General features: G+C 40.6%; 1 protein-coding gene across 2 annotated transcripts in view; it reads right to left on the reverse strand.

The window, feature by feature from the left end:
• Nucleotides 1-1643: 1643 nt before the first annotated feature.
• SLC24A2 (solute carrier family 24 member 2) overlaps nt 1644-23839 on the reverse strand; it is a 252951-nt gene continuing 230755 nt past the window's right edge. For both annotated transcript variants that reach the window (XM_045193679.3, XM_024558338.4), the window contains 3 exons: nt 18081-18170; nt 7025-7191; nt 1644-2854 (listed from right to left, as the gene is read on the reverse strand). In XM_045193679.3, the coding sequence (XP_045049614.2) occupies nt 2605-2854; nt 7025-7191; nt 18081-18170 (507 nt within the window). In that variant the 3' untranslated portion in view covers nt 1644-2604. The remainder of the gene's footprint in view (nt 2855-7024; nt 7192-18080; nt 18171-23839) is intronic.

Raw genomic sequence — 23839 nt, forward strand, 5'->3', positions numbered from 1 at the left:
CATGTCATGGAGGTGGGAACTGGGCCTTGAAATACTGTCTGCTCAAGTACAACTTTTCATTAATGACCACAACACTCCCTATGAAATGGAGCTCTCAGGCCAGTAAAAAGCTCCATGGCTGCTTGGATGAGTCTCTGCTGGGATCTAGGAATTAATGGGAAGGAGTGAGGAGGCAAGGGGAGCATCAGGAAGTGCTGGAGGGAGAACAGAACTGCACCAGACCTCCCTCGCCCTGTCTGGTTTTACAGTCTATCTGCAGTGGAGTCCAAGTCACCTGTTCAAACCTTCATTCAAATAACAAGCCAGTCAATAATATGTATTCATGCAATAACCAACTCTGCTCCCCTCCAAGTCATGCACAGGGAAAACAAGCAGAATTTTTAACTGAAAGTTCACTTATTCGCTCTCCTTCACTCTAAGGAACTGGCGGAAATTCTTGCCTCAATACAAAATGTTGCCCTTTCTGAATGAGACGCCGGTTTGTCTCACACAACTGAAAACCAGACTCAAAGTTGGAGAGACTTGCTTGCAAACCAGCCTCCTGGGGGTGCCACTTTGACTTCCTGCTTCCCCATGGGGCCTCCACTGAGAAGTGCTTTTTCTTGTGGGTGAAGAGCAATGATGGGCACTGACTAGTACCGTCATGCTCTGCAGAGTGAGCTGAGGTTTTGTGGAAGAAATACTGAGCTTCATATGGGGCTGTCAGGTGTCCCTTCCTCTTTTTCTCAGCTGTGAGTCCTGCATCCTGCCTCCCTCTGTTGGGAGGCACATGCTCACGACAGTCATAGCAGCGTCAGTGACACAATAGACCAGAGACGAGAACACACACAGTATAACTCCCCATGCGTGGTGTGTGCCAACTTTGTTGTAGGATGAGTACCGAGCAATGAGCCATCCTCTACTTTTTCAACTAATTTTAGGGAAAGCGTAACTTGGGGAAATAAAAGACTATGTAGTTTTCATCAATTTAGTTTGTCTGTTTTTTCCCATGCTGGTTTTATTTTCTATTCACATAGATCTAAGAAATCAAACAGGTATTAGTCAAACAGAACTTGGGGGCACTGAACGAATGGAATGAAAATATCCCACGAAGTCTGAGCAAAGTCAGAAAATCAAAACCTTGGGGTGGCTGGCTTGAAGCCATCATGAAGAAGCTGTTGAGTATAGTTTTCAGTGTACTGTGTAAGAGTCCCAGATGGGTTCCTGAAGGCAGGAGAGACACGGCTGTTGCATGAACTTTAACTACATCCTGGTCTTGGCATCACTAGGCATAGGACTCAGAAACCTTCCTGGTGTGCAGACGCCTTTCTAAACATCTGTAAGCTGCCTCAGCCCACTCAGTATTGATTGGAGTCAGTTTAGTGCTGTTTAAGGAATAATGATTTCTTCAGACACTGAAGCCCCTTATGACCACACTGGAAGATGCTTTAAAGAACTATGCTGCTAACATTCCCATTAGGTGGCAAATCTCACTAAGCGTCTCTACTGGATGGAATTTCTTGTTATATATCCAGGCTCTTTTGGCAGCATTTTGATTATATGTGAGCCCTTAGCATCAAAATATGTCTAAATGACAATCACAGCTAAACTTGCCTCCCTTCTGTTGATGATGATGAGACATGCATTGGAACAATATTGGTCCAGTTTACATAGTCTTGCTGCCCTAGAAGAGTGCTAATTTGGCTTGCAGTCAGAGTTTCTACTTGCATGCCGGGGCGATATATATATTCATAAAACCCCAAATAAACCCAACCCTGGTTACCTTCCTTTTGCCCCCAAACCAGTTATCGACTCAGTCTGGGTTTTACCCCTGTGGGGTTTGGTGAGTGTACCCCAGTGGGGATGGGCAGAGAGTCTTCCCTGTTTGGCATGCGGAAATGTTTTGGAGGGCTCAGCTCAGGGCCCCTACAGACCCTCTACACCCAGCCCTCTCTCCTGAAACCTATTTTCCTAAAACACCCACCTTACCAGGCAAGATCCCAGTAAGTCCAAGGTAGGCTGAAGGTCACAGCAATGATTCCATTAGTTTACCTCTTGCACTTAAGTGGTAAAGCTCAGGCAGAAGTTTGATGCCCCTCTTCAAATAGGTATTATAAATATACTAGAGCTATCCCTGAAAAGATGCATTTGTATTTATATATATTATATATAATTTTATATATATAATGTTTCTTTCTTTGTATTTGTATACAGGTCTGTATTACTCTATAGACATGGAAGGAGGGGTATAGTACAGGAACAGGCAGGGGATGTTCATGTGCATCTATGTATAATATGTATATTTTGTATGTATATACATAGCCTCTGTATTGTTTGCATCATTACAACGAATGTACCTCCGACCAGCGAGGAGTACCTGTCAGTGGTGAGTGGAGAGATGCCTCAGATGGACAGTTCCCTGTCTCTTGAGTGAAACCATTTCAGTGGGCCGGGGTGGATGCAACCTGTGAAGCGAGCGGGTCCATTGGGAGTCCACCCCTCCTCACGTCCACCAAGGAGGGACACTCTGCATGGCTGGCGCTGCATGCCAGCTGCATCTTCTCAAGATATCAAGGTGCCTAGAACCCAGAGAGGGGAGGGATCATCAAGATATGGCTTTTTGTGCTAGATGGAGACTGGGCACACAAGAATTCTGTCTTCCAGGAGGACGCTGATCACAAGGAACACGAAGTAGAGGCCGAACATGATGAAGCCCAGCACTTTGTTCATCCGCCATTTGCAGAGGGCGATGGAAAGGATGACAAAGAGCAGCATGATGAAGAGGAGGACGATGGCGCAGAAGAGGCCGTTGCTGCTGACGGCCACGGGCTGGAATCTGTGGATGATGGTGTACAGGAGCCAGGGCAGTGGGAGCCTGTGAGGGAGACAACGGGGTTAGCAGGCAAGTGGCAGGCGTGCTGAAGGAGGCCTATGACGAAACATCAGCTTCATGGAATCTATAATCGGAAAATGGTGTCTTGTTTGGCTCTGCCTGGGGCATGTCTAGCCCAGGAAATCCCATAAGGAAGTCAGGTGAACTTTAAAAACCTTTATCTGTTACTGACCAAATTAGAATGGGGATAATTTGTTCTGCAGTTGAATAAAATCAAAGATATGACTGTGGCAGGTGATTTCTGAATTAGATTTGAAATAACTTTTTTTCTTTTCTTGTTGAGATGAAAATATCACTTTCATACCTAAAGAGGTGAACTAGGGCATTTGGGTGAGAGAAGGAGAAGACAAATGGAGAAAAGATATGGAAATCAGGAATGAAAATGGCAAAATTATTTTATTAAATGGAGAGAGAGAATAGCAATGACTTAATTAACAACCTAAAAAGCGAGTGAAAATAAATGATGATGGTGGGGGCCAATAGATACAGCTGCCTGGAATTTATGTTGGAAAAGATGGGACAACCTTTTCACTAAAAAATGATCTTTCTGAAAGATTTGAGGAATATAGTGTCTGACATTTGTGATGTGATTTTAAAAACTTTATTATGTATTCTTATACCTGTTCTCTCCCTTTGCATTTGAATTTTAAAAATGTGATAACATCTTTTGTTTCCTAACCAGAATGGTGACTCTGAAAGACATCAGGAACGCTAGCCAGGTACACCATGGTCGTGGGCGAGGACTCCATGGGAGAGGTTCATGGCTGAAAACGCAAGACTCAGTGGTGTGTGCCTCCTCATGTGGCTGAGTGAGAAGCAGCCAAGTTCTATCCATTGAGCCTAACGATGGAATGCTATTTAGGGAAACTGGAACCCAGCCACCCAGTGGGCTGAACCTTCTGCACAGCCTAAGGCTAAGGGAGATTCATTTTTGGCCTAGCCTCAGTGGTGTGGAAGAGGAAACACCCTTTCCAAACACAAAGTTGTCCAAAGAAAAAGCATATAGCTTGAGGGAAATAATGAGGTGAAAGAGGCTTTAAGTTTATACATCTGTCTCCTCTGCTGGAGAGAGTGGGTGTATGAAGGCAGAGCCCTCGTGTTATATATCTTTGAAGTCCCAGGGCCTGGCACATGCAGGCCCCTACCCAGGTGCATATGTTAACCTGGGCCAAGCTGAAGTGATTGAGGTGACTGCCTCGTGGTGATCATTTACAGACACTCGGCTCCTTAGAGCCAGGCTGGGATGTGCTTACCACAGTAGAAATGTCAGGAGGGGAGGGGTCAACAGGGCTACTGCAGGAAATAAGGTGCAATTCAGCTCTCAGCAGGAGGAGGCAGCCCTGGCACCTTATGGCAGCAATGGAAAGTCAAGAAAGGGTAGGGGAGTGCTTGTTGATGATGATACAGAAACCTCTCTTAACAAACTTCCCATTGTTTGTTAAGCTAGACACACACACTCACACAATGGAATTCCAAATAGGTAAAAACCTTTGGGAGAAAAATGACATTTTTCATACTGTTAACTTATCAGTTCTACTATCAGAGATCGAGCATAATGAATAATTCAAAATGAAGATACAACTTTATCCAGGAAAATGATGATTTCAGTGTTATTCTGCATAGTGAAAAATTCGGTATACCTTAATCTCTATCTAATAAAAGGAAACTTGTTAAATAGCAAAATATTAAGTTGATGTAATTGATGTAGTTATTAAAAGTCATAAACTATGAAGATGCAGGCAAATATGATATATTTAAAATTAAGAATATATATAAAATAGCAATGTATTTTTAATAATGTGAAATATATTACTATGCATTTCAATGTAAATGTATTTTTAATAATATGAAATAAATATATACATTTAAAAAGGGTAATGTATTATCACCGGTTTTTATTTATGTTTTATATGTATTGTCTAAATCCTTTACTGTGAGTGTGTGTTCATCTTAAGCAAAAAAAAAATGCAGGCAAGACTATAAACTTTTACACTCAATATATTGCCAAAGACTTTGTAAATTGGTATAAACTTTTGGGAAACAGTTTTGGAAAAATGTACATCAATAGCCATTAAAATGCTCATAATCTTTAGTTCATTAATATTTCTTGAAGGAATTTATCCTAATTAAAATAATGAAAAGAGGAAGTTTTTCTGCATAAAACAGTTTGTAGACACACTCACAATAGTAGAAAATTGGAAAAGGTAACAAAGTCTTACTAAAGGATAATGGTTAAACTAAAAAGCAACAGGATGGAATATTTTAAAGCCACAAAATGTTAATTATGAGAGCTATGAAAAAGCTTAGAATAATGGTTGATTTATTAATTTACTAACAGATGCCTACTCCATACCAGGCATAAATGCCTTTAAAATGGAAAAATAAAAGTCCTCCAAGAGGACAAAACTGAATATTCCCTAGAAAAAACTTTGTGAAATACTTGGAAGAAAACATATGAAAGCTAAATGTTGTTCTTGGCTAGCAGAATTAGGGGTGTTTTTTCTTTAAACTCTCATTTGTTGCAAAATATACAATTTAAGAACAATGAACAAAAAGCATCTTGCAATTTCCTAGAATATTTATTGTTCAAAAACATGACAAATATGTTAAAACATTTATAATTGTTGTCAATTTTTAGGATTTTCTTTTATAGTATAGAATATTTTGTTTTCCTTTTTAGAAAGAGTGACCAAGAAAACTACTCTAAGTGTGTAGGCTATAGAACTGAGGAACACTTTATATTAGGGATACCATTCCTTTAAAACATATACCTTTCAAGATATCCATCCATCCATCCATCCATCATCCATCCTACAAATATTTGTCAAGCTACTAGCATCCACTAGGCAATGTTTTAGGTTTTGGCGACTTCTTGCTCTTGGGGAGTTCACAGTCTAGCAGGCAGACCGATGCACATGACCGTGACAAGAGTGTGCTGTGCAGAAAGTAGACAGAAGCAAAAGCTCTCAGGTCAGGCCCAGGAGAGTCAGAGAAGCCCTCATTTGAGTTGACACTGGAAGGGCAAGTTGGAGTTTTGCAGGCAGGGAGGGCTCTTGAGTGACAGGGCCAGCAAAGAAAGGAAGTGTGGTAGGAGGGGGTACCTTTGGAACTTAAAGGTGGTTCAGAGAGTGGAAACTCAAAGCAGAATTTTATGCACAGACAGTGCTACCGTTCAGAGCAGACTGTTCAAATCCCAGCTACCTCTTTCACTTGTTGTATGAACTCTGCACCCTTCAGTCTCCTTATCTGAAAAACGGGGATGATAAAATAACTTATGGATCTGTAGGTGGTGTAAATGGATAAAAATATAAGTACAATGCACATGGTAGACACTGAATGAAAAAATATTATCATATATTAGGTAATGGAAGGGTTAACAATATTTAAGAAGTTCAATGAGAGAGTAGAACCATTTTAGTGAGTTTCCAAATTCAAGTGTCAACAGCTCAGTTCTTCTGTGAATGCAGGATAACATCCCATGTTTTACTTTCTCAGGTTATTTATTAGACTAATTATACTTTTGACAAGTTAAATGAAATAGAAATAACAGCACCCTTTCCCAATCTGATCCATATTATTTACATTGAGGGCTCCAGTTTGCTTAACTGTAAGAACAGATCTTGTCTTCTGACTTTCAAAAAATCCGAGAATATCTTCACCAGCACAGATAAACAAATGATAATGCAAACCTACCAGCATTTTCCAAGGAAGGAGATGAGATATTTTTCTGGGCCTATGTTTGTTCCAATCTGCATTACAATCTAAATCTCACCTGAGGCTGGTAGGGACTTTATTTAGAATTAGAATATGAAGAAATATATAGTGAATCTGCCAGATCATCTCAGTCATGCCTGGACATTGAATAATCATAACACATAGCCAATGCAATTATATAAGTGAAATTTTCTTAAAATATTTCCTACAACATCCACTCTGTATGCAGGAATGTGTTTCTGCCTGTCCAGGGTAAACTTATTCTTTATTAAGTTCTCTGAAAGTGAAAAATGGAGTCGGTGAAACCGAATGTTACTCCCAGTCTTTACTTTCTATTGATATTGGTTAGTTCGGGCTCAGAGGTCCTGGTCCTGTCTTCACAGCTTCAGAGCCAGTGATGAAGTTGGTGTGTACCCTTACAGAACTATTTCTACTTACCCTACGGTGATGTCAAAAATATTGCTCCCAACAGAGCTGGATACAGCCATGTCCCCAAGCCCTTTCCGGGCCACTATGACGCTGGTGATCAGATCAGGGATGGAGGTCCCAGCAGCCAAGATGGTCAGACCCATAATCTCCTCACTAATGCCAATTGTCTCTCCAACCTAAAAGCGATGACAGGGATAAACATATGAGTGTTTGTAAAACCATCAAAACCACAAACATCTCAACACAACTCTTTTTTAATGATCTATTCTGAGCTGTGCTGAGTGTTGAAATGAGCCACAATCATTGCCATAGAGTTGAGGACACTCAGACCCAAGAGACTGGGAATGTTCACGTAAGGGTGAAACAGATAATCTCAAAAAAGAGCTATAGAGGGCTAGAGGGCAGCCTCTATATGGGGTTTACTAAGACTGGGCAGGGAAAGCAGAAAATTAGTTATAAAAACTAATTGGGCCCTGGCTGGGTAGCTCAGTTGGTTAGAACGTCATCCTGATACACCAAGGTTGTGGGTGTGATCCTTGGTCAGGGCACATATAAGAATCAGCCAATGAATGCATACATAAGTGGAACGACAAATCAAGTTATTTTTCTCTCTCTCCCCCACTGTCTCTCTGTCTAAAATCAATAATAAAAAAATCCCAAATCAGTCAGAGGTTTCAGGAGCCAATGCCTGACAAAAGCACCAAATCCTGTGGCTGATGCTCTTGGATTTATCATAGAAGGTTAACACGTTCCACACAGCATCCTCATTTTCCATGAACATATCCTAGTGTCTGTAACCTACTCTTAAACACTTAAGACTACCATTTACAAAGGAGACTTGATTTGGGGTGGCTTTGTTTTGGTAATACAGAATAGTGAATCAACAAGGCAGCAGTGAGGAAACCATCATTTAGTCAATCAGAGGATCTTGGTCCAAGATCTGACTCTGGCATTTATTAAGTACTTGGCCTACTGTTAACTGAAGGCATTGTGCAATATATTTGATCCTCACATTTTTATTTATAAAGTAGCATTGATTGTAGCTACCTTCAAGGTGGTTGTGAGGACTAAGTGATAATTTGTGGAAAAGTCTTTAGTAAGTGGTACACATTATTGAAAAGCAAGGGGGATTATATTTTCTTTTGGTCTTCGCTTTTTAACACTCATGAATTCTACATGCACAGTTGGTCTAGTCTCAGATGGAAGCTCCTCCATTCTCCGGAGCAACTTGTCTTCTTGGGACTTTGAAAAGCTTTATATAGTTTCTGGAGTTGGTGAACTGAAAACCTTTAAGATAATGCCTTCAATTTGGTTTCCAACAGCCTACCTGATAATTTCCAGCATTTCTGAAAAAATTTTAAAGGGTGGAAGTAGCATATAAGGATAAAGGCTTTTAAGGAATAGAATAAACTCATTGCTAAATACTTCAAAAATTTTATAAGTGATAGCTTAGTTCTCACTAGCTTAAAAGCACAGTTGGGAGCTATTTTTATTTTGATGGTCATGCCTGCTCTACAGCCTGGCGAGCTAGCTTACCCCGTCCTCATGGTGCAGAGATTCACGGCTCCCCAACAGAAAGTAAGTTTCGTGCAAGCAGGATCAATGCCTTGTTCACTGTGGTTTTGCTATTACTTAGAACACAGCCTGGCATATAGCAGGCTTTTGGTACCTATTTGCTGAATAAACAAATCAATCTGCATACGTAGATGATTTTACTAGCATGCTTTTCACTGATTCTGTTAGAAAAACTTAAAAAAAGTTTTGCACAGGAGTGCCCCTTTTTAGCAAAATATTCTTCATGATGTCTTTTTTAAAATTAGATTTAGAGAGAAACATTTTCGAAGACTGTAAAGAAGCTGACTAAATGGTTGTCAACCTTAATGAGTTCCAATCTATTTAATACATTCTTAATACTTTAAATTCTTAGAGGGAGTTCTAAAGCTGTGACCGTTTCAAAAACCATCTATACATGGAGTTTGAATGCCCCTAAAGCAGAAAAATGCACGAATTAAAGAGGGGTGGCATAGTGGGTGTGGTTAAGAGTGCTGGCTTGGGATCTAGAGAGCTTCACGTGCAAATCCTATCCTGTCACTCCTGGTGCAAGGCAGCCAACTCTCCTGAGGCTCAATTTTCCCCATCTGTGAAATGGGGATAATAATATCCACCTTTAGAGTTGTGATAATTATATGTGATGATGCTTGTACAGCAGATAGCACATCGTTAGACACAAAGTAAATGTCCGATTAAGTATGAGCTCTGATAACTCAGATGTTGCTCCTTTCCCTCTTTCAGGGTAGTGCGCAGCCCTCAGGGTTCTGGTGGCAGAGACAGAAGCTGGTTTAGTGGGGTCAGTCCACAATGTAGGAAAACACATGGATAATGAAGAATTTTCATTGTACATCAAACCTCTGATGAATCTGTGTGGCTCTAGAAATGCTTTCAGTGAAGAACTTCTGCCTAAGCTCACTGACGGTGACTGCTGAATCAGAGGCAAGGCGATGGGTGCTCAGACCGGACAGCATCCAAGGTCACTTTGGGGAGCACCGGAGAAGGTTAGAGCTAGAAAGGACATCAGCAGGCTCTTGGGGGGGGGGCAGTTTCCTTGATTTCTAAGAGAAGTAGTAACAGAACCACTCAGAATCCAAATCCAGTGCTGTTCCTAATATTGTGTGATGCAGTTCCCTGCCTCGGTTTAGGGAGGATTTGCAGAAATGTCACATTGACTAAATGAGACACAGGGTCCTATTTGACTTTCGGAATTAACTTCTCATAGTAGATGCAGTATAGATTTTAACCACAGGTTTTCAACACCCATGAAATATACTAGGAGAAAGACTCATTATACAAAAATTACATATAAATAACAAAAGCAAAGGGAAAATATGCATAAAGCATTGTATGTGAAGGGCACTTATTTTTGGCCAAATAGTAGCCAAATAATTGTATCCAATAGCACTTATTATTGCTAACACTGTGGGTACCAAAATAGTTGAACACTAAATGGTGTCGTTGTTATCTTCATAGCTTTTATAGTTCAAAAGCACAAATGATAGAATTAGAGCTAGACTTAGAACAGATTCTGCTCTTTTGATCAGCTGTGTGAATGTTTTGAAAGGGAAAACATTTCTATGGGAGGAAAGAAAGAGACACTTCTCATCCGTTATTGGAAAGCAAGGCTTCTCTTTATATTTCTGGGCCTTTCTGTAATTATTATTGTTCTAGGCATTTTATTTGTATTTTTCTACACAGAATAAGGGAACAAGATTGCAGCATTAAGATAATCACTACAAAGAGAAGGATGGAAGCCTGTACAATAATGTTTCCTAGGATGGCTAAAAAGAAGTGTCAATAAAACAACATATTCCAGCAAGAGAAAAACACCCCATTTTTTTCATTATCAGTTCATGAAAGAATAAAAATGACTGTTGGGAGAAGCCATTGCATGTTATAAGTGGAAGACAGTCATTTTATCCTGGAAATGTGAAGGCTGAGAAGCAGCCCACCTCCGCAATAATTCTTGCCAGGTATTGGTAGCAAAAGTCTCCCAATGAACGTGGAAAATCATGACTTTGGGGGCAAAGAGAGGGGACCAGTGATTTTGGGGAAATACCCAAGAAGAGGAATTTGAAGTCAAATGTCATTAAAATAACTATGATGGTAATAATATAAAATATGTTGTGGGAATAACTCTGGGTATATCAGCCAACATTCCCAGTGAATTTTGTTAGTGATTCCTTTTTAATTTCCAAGAAGAAACTCCATACTCCTTAGCAGTCTCTCCCCATTTCCCTCTACTTCCCCAAACCAAGGCAATTTTCTGTCTACAGATTTGCCTATTTTTTACATTTCATATAAGTGGGATCATACAACACATGATCTTTGGTGACTAGCTTTTTTTCAAATAGCATAAAATTTAGAGGTTCATTTATATTGTAGCATGTATCAGTATTTCATTTCTTTATATTGTGGAATAATATTCCATTATATAGATAGCCCACATTTTAATTACCCATTCATCAGTTGATGGGCACTTGGGTTGTTTTTATTTGGGGGGGTTGTTTCATTATGAATAATACTGCTATGAATATACATGTACAAATTTTTATGTAGGTGTTCTCATTTCCCTTGAGTATATATCGAGAGTGGAATCACTGGATCATATGGTAACTTGATGTTTAACCTTTTGTGGAACTGCCCAACTGTTTTCCAAGGTGACTGCACTATTTTATATTCTTACCAGCAGTATAAAAGGATCTTTTCCAACACTTGTTTTTCACTGTCTTTTTCATTATACCCATCTTAGTGAGTGTGAAGTTGTATCTCATTGTGGTTGTAATTTGCATTTCTCTAATGAATAATAATGTGGAGCATATTTTCTCATGTTTATTAGCCATTTGCTTATTGTCTTTGCTGAAATATCTATTCAAATCTTTCACCCATCTTAAAAATTAGGATGCTTGTAGATGCCTTCTTATTATTGAGCTTTTTTTTTTTTTTTTTTTTTTTTTTTTTTAGTGGGTTTTTTAAATATATTTATTGATTATGCTATTACAGTTGTCCCATTTCCCCCCCCACTCCACTCCATCCTGCCCACCCCCCTCCCTCCCACATTCCCCCCCCATAGTTCATGTCCATGGGTCATACTTATAGGTTCTTTGGCTTCTACATTTCCTACACTATTTTTACCCTCCCCCTGTCTATTTTCTACCTATCATCTATGCTACTTATTCTCTGTACCTTTACCCCCCTCTCCCCCTCCCTTATTGACAACCCTCATGTTCTAGTTGTTTGCCTAGTTTGCTCTCGTTTTTGTTTTATGTGTGGCCGTTAATAACTGTGAGTTTGCTGTCATTTTTACCGTTCCTATTTTTGATCTTCTTTTTCTTAGGTAACTCCCTTTAACATTTCATACAATAAGGGCTTGGTGATGATGAGCTTCTTTAACTTGACCTTATCTGAGAAGCACTTTATCTTCCCTTCCATTCTAAATGATAGCTTTGCTGGATACAGTAATCTTGGATGTAGGTCCTTGCGTTTAATCTTGGGTAATGTAATTATGATGTGCCTTGTTGTGTTCCTCCTTGGGTCCAGCTTCTTTGGGACTCTCTGAGCTTCCTGGACTTCCCAGAAGTCTATTTCCTTTGCCAGATCGGGGAAGTTCTCCATTATTTGTTCAAATAAGTTTTCAATTTTTTGTTCTTCCTCTTCTCCTTCTGGCACCCCTATAATTCGGATGTTGGAACGTTTCAAGGTGTCCTGGAGGTTCCTAAGCCTCTCCTCATTTTTCCAAGTTCTTGTTTCTTCATTCTTTTCTGGTTGGATGTTTGTTTCTTCCTTCTGGTCCACACTGTTGATTTGAGTCCCAGTTTCCTTCTCATCACTATTGGTTCCCTGTACATTTTCCTTTGTTTCTCTTAGCATAGGCTTCATTTTTTCATCTGTTTTTCGAATAGATTCAACCAAGTCTGTGAGCATATTGATAACCAGTGCTTTGAACTGTGCATCCGATAGGTTGGCTATCTCTTCGTCGCTTAGTTGTATTTTTTCAGGAGCTTTGAAGTGTTCTGTCATTTGGGCCATTTTTTTGTTTGTTTGTTTGTTTGTCTTGGCGCATCTGTTACTGTAAGGGGCAGAGCCTTAGGTGTTCACCGGGGCGGGGTAATGCTGGTCGCTGCGCTGTGACGCTGTACGTGGGGGAGGGGCCGAGTGGGAGCAATGGCGGCCGCCTCCCTCTCCTCCGGATTTCAATCTTCCACTCCGATACCCACAATCAAACTGGGCCACTCTGTGCTGGTTCCCGAGTAAGTGGGCCTGTGCACACTCTAGGCCCCTGTGGGTCTCTCCAACAACCTCTCCTGTGAGGCTGGGAGTCTCTCCTGCTGCCGCCCCAACCCCCAGGGGCGCTTTCAATCAGAGGTTTGAGGCTTTATTTCCCCGAGCTGGAGCCCTGGGTTGCGCAGCGGTCTGCTTCGCTGCCCGCCGTTCGTCCGATTTATCTGTGGGCGAATGTGGGGCCGCAGGGTGCTACCCGCCACTCTGCCTGCCCCACTCTCCGCCACTCTGAGTCCAGCCCTCTGGGTTTATCTGTGCAAATGTGGGGCCGCAGGGTCTGCTAGTGCTCCAACTGCCTGCGCCATTTGTCCCACACTCCGCCAGTCTCAGTCCCGCCACAGCCACGCGAGTCCTCTCCACCCCGGTGCCCGTCTCCGCCCCTCCTACCAGTCTGGATGAATGATTATATTCTGTTTCCTTGGTGTCAGTCCCCCTTGCTGTTCGATTCTCTGTCAGTTCTGGTTGTGCGAGGAGGCGCAGTGTGTCTACCTATGCCACCATCTTGGTTCCCTTATTATTGAGCTTTAAGAGATTTTTATTTATCCTGGATCCAGTGCTTTATCAGATATATGTATATATATAATTTGCAAATATTTTCTCTCAGTCTGTGGTTTGTTTTCTCATTTTTATTTTTAAGTATATTTTATTGATTATGCTATTACAATTGTCCCAATTTTTTTTCTCCCCTTCATCCCCACCTCATTCCTGCGTCCATCACCCTCCAGCATTCCTCCCCTAAGTTCATGTCCATGGGTTATACATGTAAGTTCTTTGGCTTTTCTGTTTCTTATACCATTCTTAACCTCCCCCTGTCTATTTTATGCCTACTAATTATGCTTCTTATTCCCCATACCTTTTCCCTCGATTCTTCTCCTTTCCCTCCCCACTGAGAACCCTCTATGTGATCTCCATTTCTGTGATTCTGTTCCTGTTCTAGTTGTTTGCTTAGTTTTTGCTTTTGTTTTTTAGGTTCAGCTATTGATAGTTAGGAGTTTGTTGTCATTTTACTGTTCATAGTTTTTGATCTTCTTCTATTTCTTAGATAAGTCCCTTTAATATTTCATATAATAAGGGCTTGGTGATGATGAACTCCTTTAATTTTACCTTACTGGGAAGCACTTTATCTACCCTTCCATTCTAAATGAGAGCTTTGCTGGATAGAGTAATCTTGGATGTAGGTCCTTGCCTTTCATGACTTTGTATACTTCTTTCCAGCCCCTTCTTGCCTGTAAGTTTCCTTTAGAGAAATCAGCTGACAGTCTTATGTGAACTCCTTTGTAGGTAACTGTCTCCTTTCCTCTTGCTGCTTTTAAGATTCTCTCCTTATCTTTAATCTTGGGTAACTTAATGATGATGTGCCTTGGTGTGTTCTCCTTGGGTCCAATTTTTTTGGGACTCTGTGGGCTTCCTGGACTTCCTGAAAGTCTGTTTCCTTTGCCAGATTGGGGAAGTTTTCCTCAATTATTTGTTTAAATAAGTTTTCAATTTCTTGGTCTAGTTCTCCTTCTGGCACCCCTATGATTTGGATGTTAGGGTGCTAAAGTTGTCCCATAGGTTTCTCAGCCTCTCCTCATTTTTTTGAATTTCTGTTTCTTCATTCTGTTCTGGATGGATGTTTATTTCTTCCTTTTGTTCCAAATCATTGATTTGAGACCCAGTTTCCTTCCTTTCACTGTTGGTTCCCTATATTTTGTTTTATTTCATTTTGTGTAGCCTTCATTTCTTCCTTCATTCTGTGACTGAGCTCAATCAATTCTAAGAGTATCCTGATTACCAGTATTTTGAAATCTGCATCAGATAGGTTGTGTATTTCTTCGTTGCTTAGCTCTTTTTCTGGAGTTTTGATCTGTTCTATCATTTAGGCCATATTTCTTTGTCTTGGGGCACCTGTTAAGTTGTAAGGGGGCAGGGCCTTAGGTATTCACCAGGGCAGGGCAACCCTCTTTGCTACTATCTATCAGGGAGGGGTCAGAAAGGGAAAAATGCTGCTTGCTCACTTTGCTCTAGCCCCACTTCCCAATGAACTCTTCTGTGAGACTGGGAGTTTCCCCTGCTATCACAACCCCTACAGTATTTTACAGCTAGAGGTTTTGAGTCTTTAGTTTCCCATTAAGCCAGCTCTGCCTTGCCTGCATCCTCCTCTGCCTTGCCACGTGTCCTCTCTGCTCCACTGCCTGTCTCTGCCCCTCCTACTAGATTGGATGAATGTTTCTTTAACTCCTTGGTTGTCAGAGTTCCATGCAGTTTGATTTTCTGGCACTTCTTGTCATTTATTGTTTTTTTTTAAATTGGTTGTTATCCTTATTTTGTTTGTGCAAGGAAGCGAAGCATTTCTACCTATAATGACATCTTGGCCAGAGCTCAGTTTTCTCATTTTAAGTGTTTTTTGAAGAACAAAGTTTTAATTTTGATGAAGTCTAATTAACCAAATTTTTTAATGGATCATGTTTGGGCATTACATTACAGAACTCTTTGCCTAACCCATGGTTATACAGATTTTTGGTGATTTCTTCTAGACATTTGATAATTTTAGCTTACATTTAGAGCTGTGATACACTTTGAATCAAGTTTTAGTACTGTGTGAGTTAGAGATTCTAATCTAAATTCATTCATTTTGTCATATGGAAATCCAGTTATCCTAGCACCATTTGTTGAGATGTCTTTCTATATATGTTCTCGGTATATTTTCCTTATTTTAAATTGCTATATTTTACTTATTTTAAGGAGTATAATAATCTTAAGGTGATATAAAATGAAGGATACAAGTGGGCAGTTTGTAATTTAGGTATTTTATAATTGAGATTAAAAACATGAGTTTTGGAGTTTTGAAGTCCTGGGTTAGAATCTCAGTTTTGATATTTACTACTTATGTGATACTGGGCAATTTTCTTATTAGCTCTAAGCTTAACTTTTATCTGTAAACTGTGAATAATAACAGTACCTTCTTCATAGGATTTGTACCTATGGACAAATTTTCCAGGACTATTGTCAAGATTATAAGGACAAAGGGATGTGAATTGCCTGGCACACAGTACACAATCAAGGGTCCCACTATTCTCTCCAAGAACATAAAACCTTAGCATCTCATTCTTTCATTCATATGTTACAACCAACAGTTCCTTAGAGTTTATTCTTTCGATAGGCATTATACCTGGTATTGAGTTAAAAATGGTAAAATTGAAATACATCATCATTTTTATAAACTAAGGCTCATGGAAGAGACCATTCTGTCTGCAAATCTTTTCCTAAGAGCCAATGGAACTGCCTTATGACCCAGCAATTCCACTTCTGGGAATATATCCAAAGAAACCCAAAACATAATTCAAAAGAATATATGCACCTCTATGTTCACTGCACCATTACTCAAAATCGCCAAGATATGGAATCAGCCCAAGTGTCCATCAATAAGTGGATAAATAAGCTGTGGCACATATATACAATGGAATATTACTCAGTCATAAAAAGAAGGAAATCTCACTATTTGTGACAACATGGATAGACCTAGAGAATATTATGCTAAGTGAAATAAGTTAGTCAGAGAAAGACAAATACCATATAGTAGTCAATAATATTGTAATAACTATGTATAGTGCCAGGTAGGGAAGGGGAATATTGGCAGAAACACTTTGTAAAGTATATAACTGTCTAAATGTTACTGGGGAGACCCAAGTCAGGGCACTTCCCCTCCTTGGTTCTTTCAAATCATTATGCTGTACACTTGAAACTAATACAAAATAACTAATGTAAACTATAATTGAAAAAAAACAAAGGAAGGCTGTTTAGAAGGTGAGTAGCTGCCACAGAGAAAGCTAGTGCCGCTCACTGAATCAGGCAAAACCTCGACATTCCTCCCAGGCCTGAGCTGGCCTGGTTTCAGGCTGTAGAGGGCAAGGAGTAGTCAGGCTCACCTGCCTTCCTTCACATGCCTGACCAGAGCTATGCAGATTTGACTGCAGGCCAGGAGACGAGGGAAAGGTAAGTGGAGTAAATTTCTTTAGTCCTGAAATACTTGTTTCGTCAGATGCAATACTGTCATGACAGTCTCAGAAAACAAACATATTGATTAACAATTTACAAGAGAAACAAAAGGAGTTTGTAAAGAAATGGGACTACATCAAACTGAAATGTTTTTGCACAGCAAAGGAAACCATCAACAAAATGAAAAGATAACCCACTCTATGGGAGGACATATTTCCTGATACATCTGATAAGGAATTAATATCCAAAATTTATAAGGAACTTAAAAAACTCAACACCAAAAACCAAAACACAACTCAAAACCATGCAATTAAATGGACAAAGGACCTGAAGAGATACTTCTTCAAAGAGGACATACAGAAGGTCAAGATAGCTATTATCAATAAATCAACAAACAATAGCCCTGGTTGGTGTGGCTCAGTGGATTGAGTGCTGGGCCTGTGAACTGAAAGGTCACTGGTTTGATTCCCAGTCAGGGCACATGCCTGAGTTGCAGGCCAGGTCCTCAGTTGGGGGTATGCGAGAGGCAACTGATTGATGTATTTCTCACACATTGATGTTTCTCTCTCTCTCTTTCTTCCTCCCTTCCCCTCTCTCTAAAAAGAAATAAAATCTAAAACAAACAAACAACAAGTATTGGCAAGGATGTGGAGAAAAGGGACCCCTTGTGCATTGTTGGTGGGAATGCAGATTGGTGCAGCCATTGTGGAAAGTTATATGGAATTACCTCAAATAAATAAAAAATGGAACTGTCTATGACCCAGCGATTCCACTTCTGGGAATTTATCTGAAGGATTGTTTAAGTCAGTCAGAGAAAGACAAATACCATGTGATTTTATTTATATGTGGAATCTAATGAACAAAATAAACTAACAAAGTGGAGACAGACTCACAGATATAGAGAACAGACTGACCACCACTGGAGCAGAGAGGGTTGGAGGCTGGGTGAGAAGGGTGAAGGGATTAAGCATAGAAAAAAAAGAAAGGCTCATGGACATAGTCAACAGTATGGTTATTGCCAGAGGGAAATATGTGGGGGAGGTAGAAGAGGGTAAAGGGGGATAAAATGGTGATGGAGGAAGGAGGCATGACTTGGGGTGGTGAACACAAAATACACATGCAGATGATATTGAATTGTATACCTGATACCTATGTAACTTTATTAACTTATGTCATCCCAATAAGTTCAATAAAAAATAAATTAATAGAACAATTTAGCAACACCAGGTAGATAGTGTCACTCTCAGGGTCTTACCTGGTGTGCCCACCAGACCATTAAGTAAGAGAATATTGCGATCCAGGTGATGGCGCCGAAGAACGTGACGGGAAAAAACTTCCTTGCCGACTGAAAGAGAACCAGGAAGAAGGGCGAGTGTCAGTGCTACCAGAGCAGGTGGATCTGATAGTCCAAAGCTAAATCCAGCCATGCCGCTTGCAGTCTTGGCAGTGTTGGCCATCAAAACGCCCCACCCTCCCCTGGTCAAGCTGGGACAGTAAGATTCTCTCTTGGGAATGTGAAATTGGTTAGAGCCAAGCCATTGCAAAGCCAGTGCCCCAGATGGAAATCTCTTGAAGAGGACGTCTATTCCTGCCACTGGATGCTCAGATGCCCTTTCCAAGGCTTGTTTTCTCAGCCTTGCCTTCAATCTATTACCTACTTCATGTTCTCCCTCCCTCTCCTGCTCCCTTTTCTTTCTTCTGCTCAAGTCATCAGAATCAGTTTCTATTACTGCAGCCCATGTATCATAATGATCCATATGCCAGAAAACCTATGCGATTAATTCCTTTTTACAAGAAGTGAGAAGACTCAAAAATAGATCAACTTATCTTCAGTCCCACGAGAGGTCAGGAAAAGCCATCCCCACAGTTTCTATAGATCCCTGATGATGGCCAGTCCAGGACACCTGAACCACACGTATAGACAGGAATAGACAGATGCCCAGCTGGGTTGCTCTCCGTGGGGTGGCAGAGTAGATGCTCATGGGGATGTTTTCTGTCCTGTTCTCCATGCAGTGCCTCTACCACTGGACTTTGTGCAGTCTCACACTTACAGTATACGCACTTAAAGTTTTCCTTCAAACATCAGCCGGAGTCAGACACTCGAAATGCAATGTTTCTCACCTGACCCCACCCTAGGGAAATCCAGGCTTGTGCTGGCATTTTTCTAGTGATTTTCTGTGGAGGTCCTTTTTGCAAAATGTTCTCAGAGAGCCTATCACCTATTATTGCCAAACACTTTTTATTTCAAAGCTTTCCACTTTGAGTAACAATCTATTATTATTATTATTTTTTGCTTTGATAATGTCACCCAATTCTGTCCAGGGAAATGAATCCTGCAGTTGACGGGAATGAAAGCTATCTCAGTTGTCTGGAGGGCTGACCTTGGGCAGCCACATAGAACACTTTTTGCCATGGCTTCTGAGAAATCCATTAAAAGGAAAAGATAAACTTGTACACGGTAATCTTTTGAACATCCATAAGGCGAACAGCCTCTATCACTCCAAGCCAGGCTTATGTTCTCTTTACTAATTTCAAGTTTTCAATATATTTTCATTATCATTCCCACAGTTCTGTGAAATTTCACAATAATCATTCCTCTCTTTTAGTAATTGCTGGTTTTGGGGGGTCATTTGTTAGCTGGGCTATCTGGAAGACCAGTAGGCTTGATGGAACTGGGGAGGTACAGATCACAGTGAGTAGCCAAAAAGTTGTTCACAAATGCTTCCCCACACCCCTCCCCTTTCTTAGAAGGAAAATATTTTGGCCACAGATTCAGACCCCTTTTGGGGATGTGAGCAGTTTAATAGGTTATGAGAAAAAAAGTAATCAATTTTTCAAAGTGGAGGTTGAGACATTCACTTTTGAAAACAAATTCCCTTAAAGCAGGGAATTTAGCTGGATTTAACTGGAGACCAGATTTCCTGAACTTTGGAATTGCCAGTGCTAAGAAATCAAGTTGTCCCAGCAAGGCATTTAGCTGATTACAATCCTCAGCCTTTTCCTCCAGTCACAGGTCACTGTTTCAGGGTCCTGAGTGCGATAGGGTTTCATCTCCTATGGCCGTGCTCCATCACAGGGAAGAGGAGGGCCTTACTTATGGCGTGGGGGCGCACACATGATTGAACAGCAATCAGTGAGCTTGATTCTGAGCATCCTGTGCAGGGGAACGGAGCACCATCTCCACACCTCATGGAATGGCATATCCTGGGAGAGTCTCATTTCACAGACCTCTCCCTTTTCAGGTTAGCTCACTTGCTAAGTATGTCGTTATTATTTTACTTTCTGTTTCTGCATGTCTGTCCATTGATAAATGTTACAACTCAGAATCAAATCATTTGACTATTTTTCTCATCTAAAAAATATCATCCCTGAACCATAGAACATTCCCAGTCAAAGGTAGAAAGTAAGGAATCAGACTAAGGATTTAAAACAACTAAGTTCAAATCAATATAAGTGAAAACCTCTCTAATTCAAAACTTGATGCTTATGATTCTTAATCAAGAAGCTAATTAGTAATGAATGAACAACTAAATTGACATTGGCCTAGTGTTATATTGAGGGCTCATGAAAACAAAAGGTTAAAAATAACTTTTTCTTTGTAACTTTTCAGGTCTTCATCATTACCTAGTGGTAGGTAAGGCTGGCCCCCTACTCTGTACCCGACTAGACATAAAACTCAAACCTAGGTCTGTCTGACAATACAGCACATGTTCCTAACATGTAGGTTTCACTAACTCTTCCCAAAAGAAAAACAGGGCCAATAATACTCAAAATATACCCAGCTACAGACACATAATCATCATCATCATTATAATACTAGCCTATGCTCTGAATGCCAGAAAATATAAAGAACATTAGGGAAATATAGACTAGCATTCCAGCTGTATGGCCATCTGCCGCACTCAACCTCCCCTGTTGTTCCTGCTTTGGAAGCATCAACCCCTCATGCATCAGCAGTTTGGTTAAGTGTTTCCCAACCGTCAGACTACCTTACCATTTCCAGATTCACAGCTCAGGTTATTCCTCCTTCTTTTATTTTTTTTTCCGAACTATTTCCCTTACTTGGACCTACGATCTCATTCCACACATCACTGCCCAGGAGCACCTGGGCCGTTATTTAGTTACCAGTCCCCATGGAAGGAAGAGAATACCCCTTGCAGCCAAGGTCTGACACGTCAATTTATGGTTAGTAATGGTGGCTCATCCTGACATCTGCTGGGATGGGCCTAACACTAATTAGCAAAAAGCAAATTGTGTCCATGTGCCGGCCATTTTGTTCCCAATGTAATAGCTTACTTGTATAATTGACAGCTAATGTTCTCATTAGAAGTGTTGAGTACATCAGAGTGATATTTTCTTGGCTTGCAAAACATTGCTGAACATTAGCTCATTGCACAAATTAGCCACATCCTTACTGATTTAAACTCAACAAATATCCACTGAGCATCTACTCTGTGTAAGAGTCTGTGGCATATGTATTTAACAAAGTTCTCCAAAACAATCCTATTAAAGGTTAAAAATTGGTTTCTAAATTAATAAGACTGGTATTAAGATCCCTGTTCACCAATTAGCAGTGATGTGCCCCGAGACAAATAATTTAACCTCTCTAAGCCTCAATTTCTTCACTTGTAAAATGGGGGAATAGCAGTATCTAATTAGTCTGAGGATTTATGCACAAAAAGCATCTAGCAGAGTGCCTGGCACACAATAAGTGCAGGGAGGAGAAAGTGACTGCAGAGACCTGGCCTACAGTCTTAGCTCTACTTCTTATTGGCTGGGTGTGCTTGGACAAGACACTAAACCTCTCCAGGTTTAGTGATCATTTAGTCCTTGTTAGAACTGTGCTTGGTACATAGTGGACATAATACATCTACTTGGTGAATGAAGCATTGTACGATAAAAATTGAAAAAACCTTGCTGGGTATCTCGGGCATCTTTGTAGCTCTGATGAGTCATGTTTGATATCTCATTAGATGTGTGCCTGATTTGCAAGAACACCCATCCTGTGCCATGAGAGAATATAACTTTTGGGGTTTTTATTTCCTTTGTTGTTTTCAATTTTCATCAAGGATACATTCCTAATTAAGGCTTTTTGGGTTTTTTTTTTTACTTCAAAACAAACACTTAATTTAAGAAAACAATAAAAGTGAAGCCCATGCTAATTATCTAAGCTGGAAGTGTGCATAATACAACAAATACTGTCATAAATTTGCATATAAAAACAAGTGGGAGTGCTATTTATTCTGAAACTAGAAGTATACATTTTTAAAAGATCATGGTTTTTTTTGTAATTATTGTCAAGGTTTGGGATGGTCATCTCTATGGTAATTCAAAACCTACTGAAGACGCAGAGTGGCCAGGCCCTGATAAGTGGCAAATGTATATTAATTAATAATTTTTGACTTGTTTTCTCTTCTTCCTGGATAATTTTTCAAGAGGCTCTTGTGGCAGTACATGAGGAAGTGCTTTCTCTCATTTGGCATTTAAAGGATACTTAAAGGATAACCATGTAATTCATCTCCAAACCAGCAGGTTTTCAGAGAAAACTGGGACTCTCTTGGGCAAACTGGGTTGTGTGGTCACCTCAGATCTGCAATATTGTATTGAGGGTTATCTCGTTATGCTTTCCTTAATTGCGGAATATCATGGCTGCCAGGGAATCTAGAGATCTTCCACCCTGTATTTCACAGGAGAGAGAGAATGAGGTCCAGAGTTGAGAAGTGACTTTTTCAAGGTTGCACAGCTCATGAGTTGTGTGGGTAAAACTGCCGCAGTCAACATGGCAGAATGAGCATGCTCTGGAATCAGCAGACTCGAGTTTGCGTCTATCTCCTCTCATCGATATAGCTGTGCAATCTTGTTCTGTAGTTAATACATGTGTGCAGTCTCTGATTCCTTTACTAAGTTTAGAGCTCTTTAAAGATGCAAATTGTGAATTCTATGTCTTTATGTCTCTTTTAGAGCACAAGCCTGATACGTGACATGTGATAGGTGCTCAATACATATTTGCTAAGGATATCTAAAAACAACCAAATGTTCTGTCTGAGAGTCTCATTTCTGCTTAGGACAGCACACAGCACACTCAGAAAAAGACAGAAAAAATTCCAGTCCATCCCAGGAATGGCACTTGGGGCTGCTATGAGCAAAATCCCCACTGGCTAACGTAGCCCAGGCTGCAGGGGCTGGCTCTCCAGCTGTGCTGCACAGTAAATGACCTGTCAATGGCATTGCAGAGGACAGTGCCATGGAAACTGCATTTTCTTGCTTTACAACCCTGGGAACTGTAGCATTAGCCAGAGTTGTTGTGACTCAAGTAACTATTGCCATGGTGGAGTCTTGGTTGTTCTCCAGCGGTTACTGGTTGAGAATTCTGATTTTCTCAAACAGCTTCCTTGTCCTTCCAGCTCAGATAATGGACAGGGTGAGCACTTTGTCAGCCCTTTCGCTAGGAGTCCCACTCCCTCCGAGTGCCCAGAGCCTTCAGTTACTGACATGTTCCTCTCATTCCTGCACATATTCCTGGTTGTTTCAGCGGTTGTGTGCTGACATCCTCTTATTAGTCAATCAGCCCACTCTCCTCTGAGCTGTACCACTCTAGGCCTGATTTTCCTCCCTGGGGTTGAGTAAAAGTGTTGGGCTAAACAGAGCAATGGAAATACACAGAGAAAGCAAGTGAGAGAGTGAATGCATGTGAGCACGCACATATCAGAAATGTCATGTGACGTGAGCCAAGAGCAAACTGTACATATTCCTGCTATTTGGCCGAGGGTTTCCAGGAGACCAGGCCTTTGCATAGAGCAGGTGCTCTGCTATTGTATCTCAATAAAGAAATCTAATTATGGCTTTAGGTTTACTAGGAAACTTCTCATGTGGGGAGTCCTTATATGAGGGGGCCCTTTCCTGGCTTGAACTTGACAAGACGTGGCTCTCCACCAGGTTGGATTATTTATAGGCCAGGCTAATCAGACAGGGGCTTTCTTTTGTCCTTTTCAAGTGAGGAAAGTGGGATCATCA

Source organism: Desmodus rotundus, chromosome 1, assembly GCF_022682495.2.
Source record: "Desmodus rotundus isolate HL8 chromosome 1, HLdesRot8A.1, whole genome shotgun sequence".
Taxonomy (NCBI): Eukaryota; Metazoa; Chordata; class Mammalia; order Chiroptera; family Phyllostomidae; genus Desmodus; species Desmodus rotundus.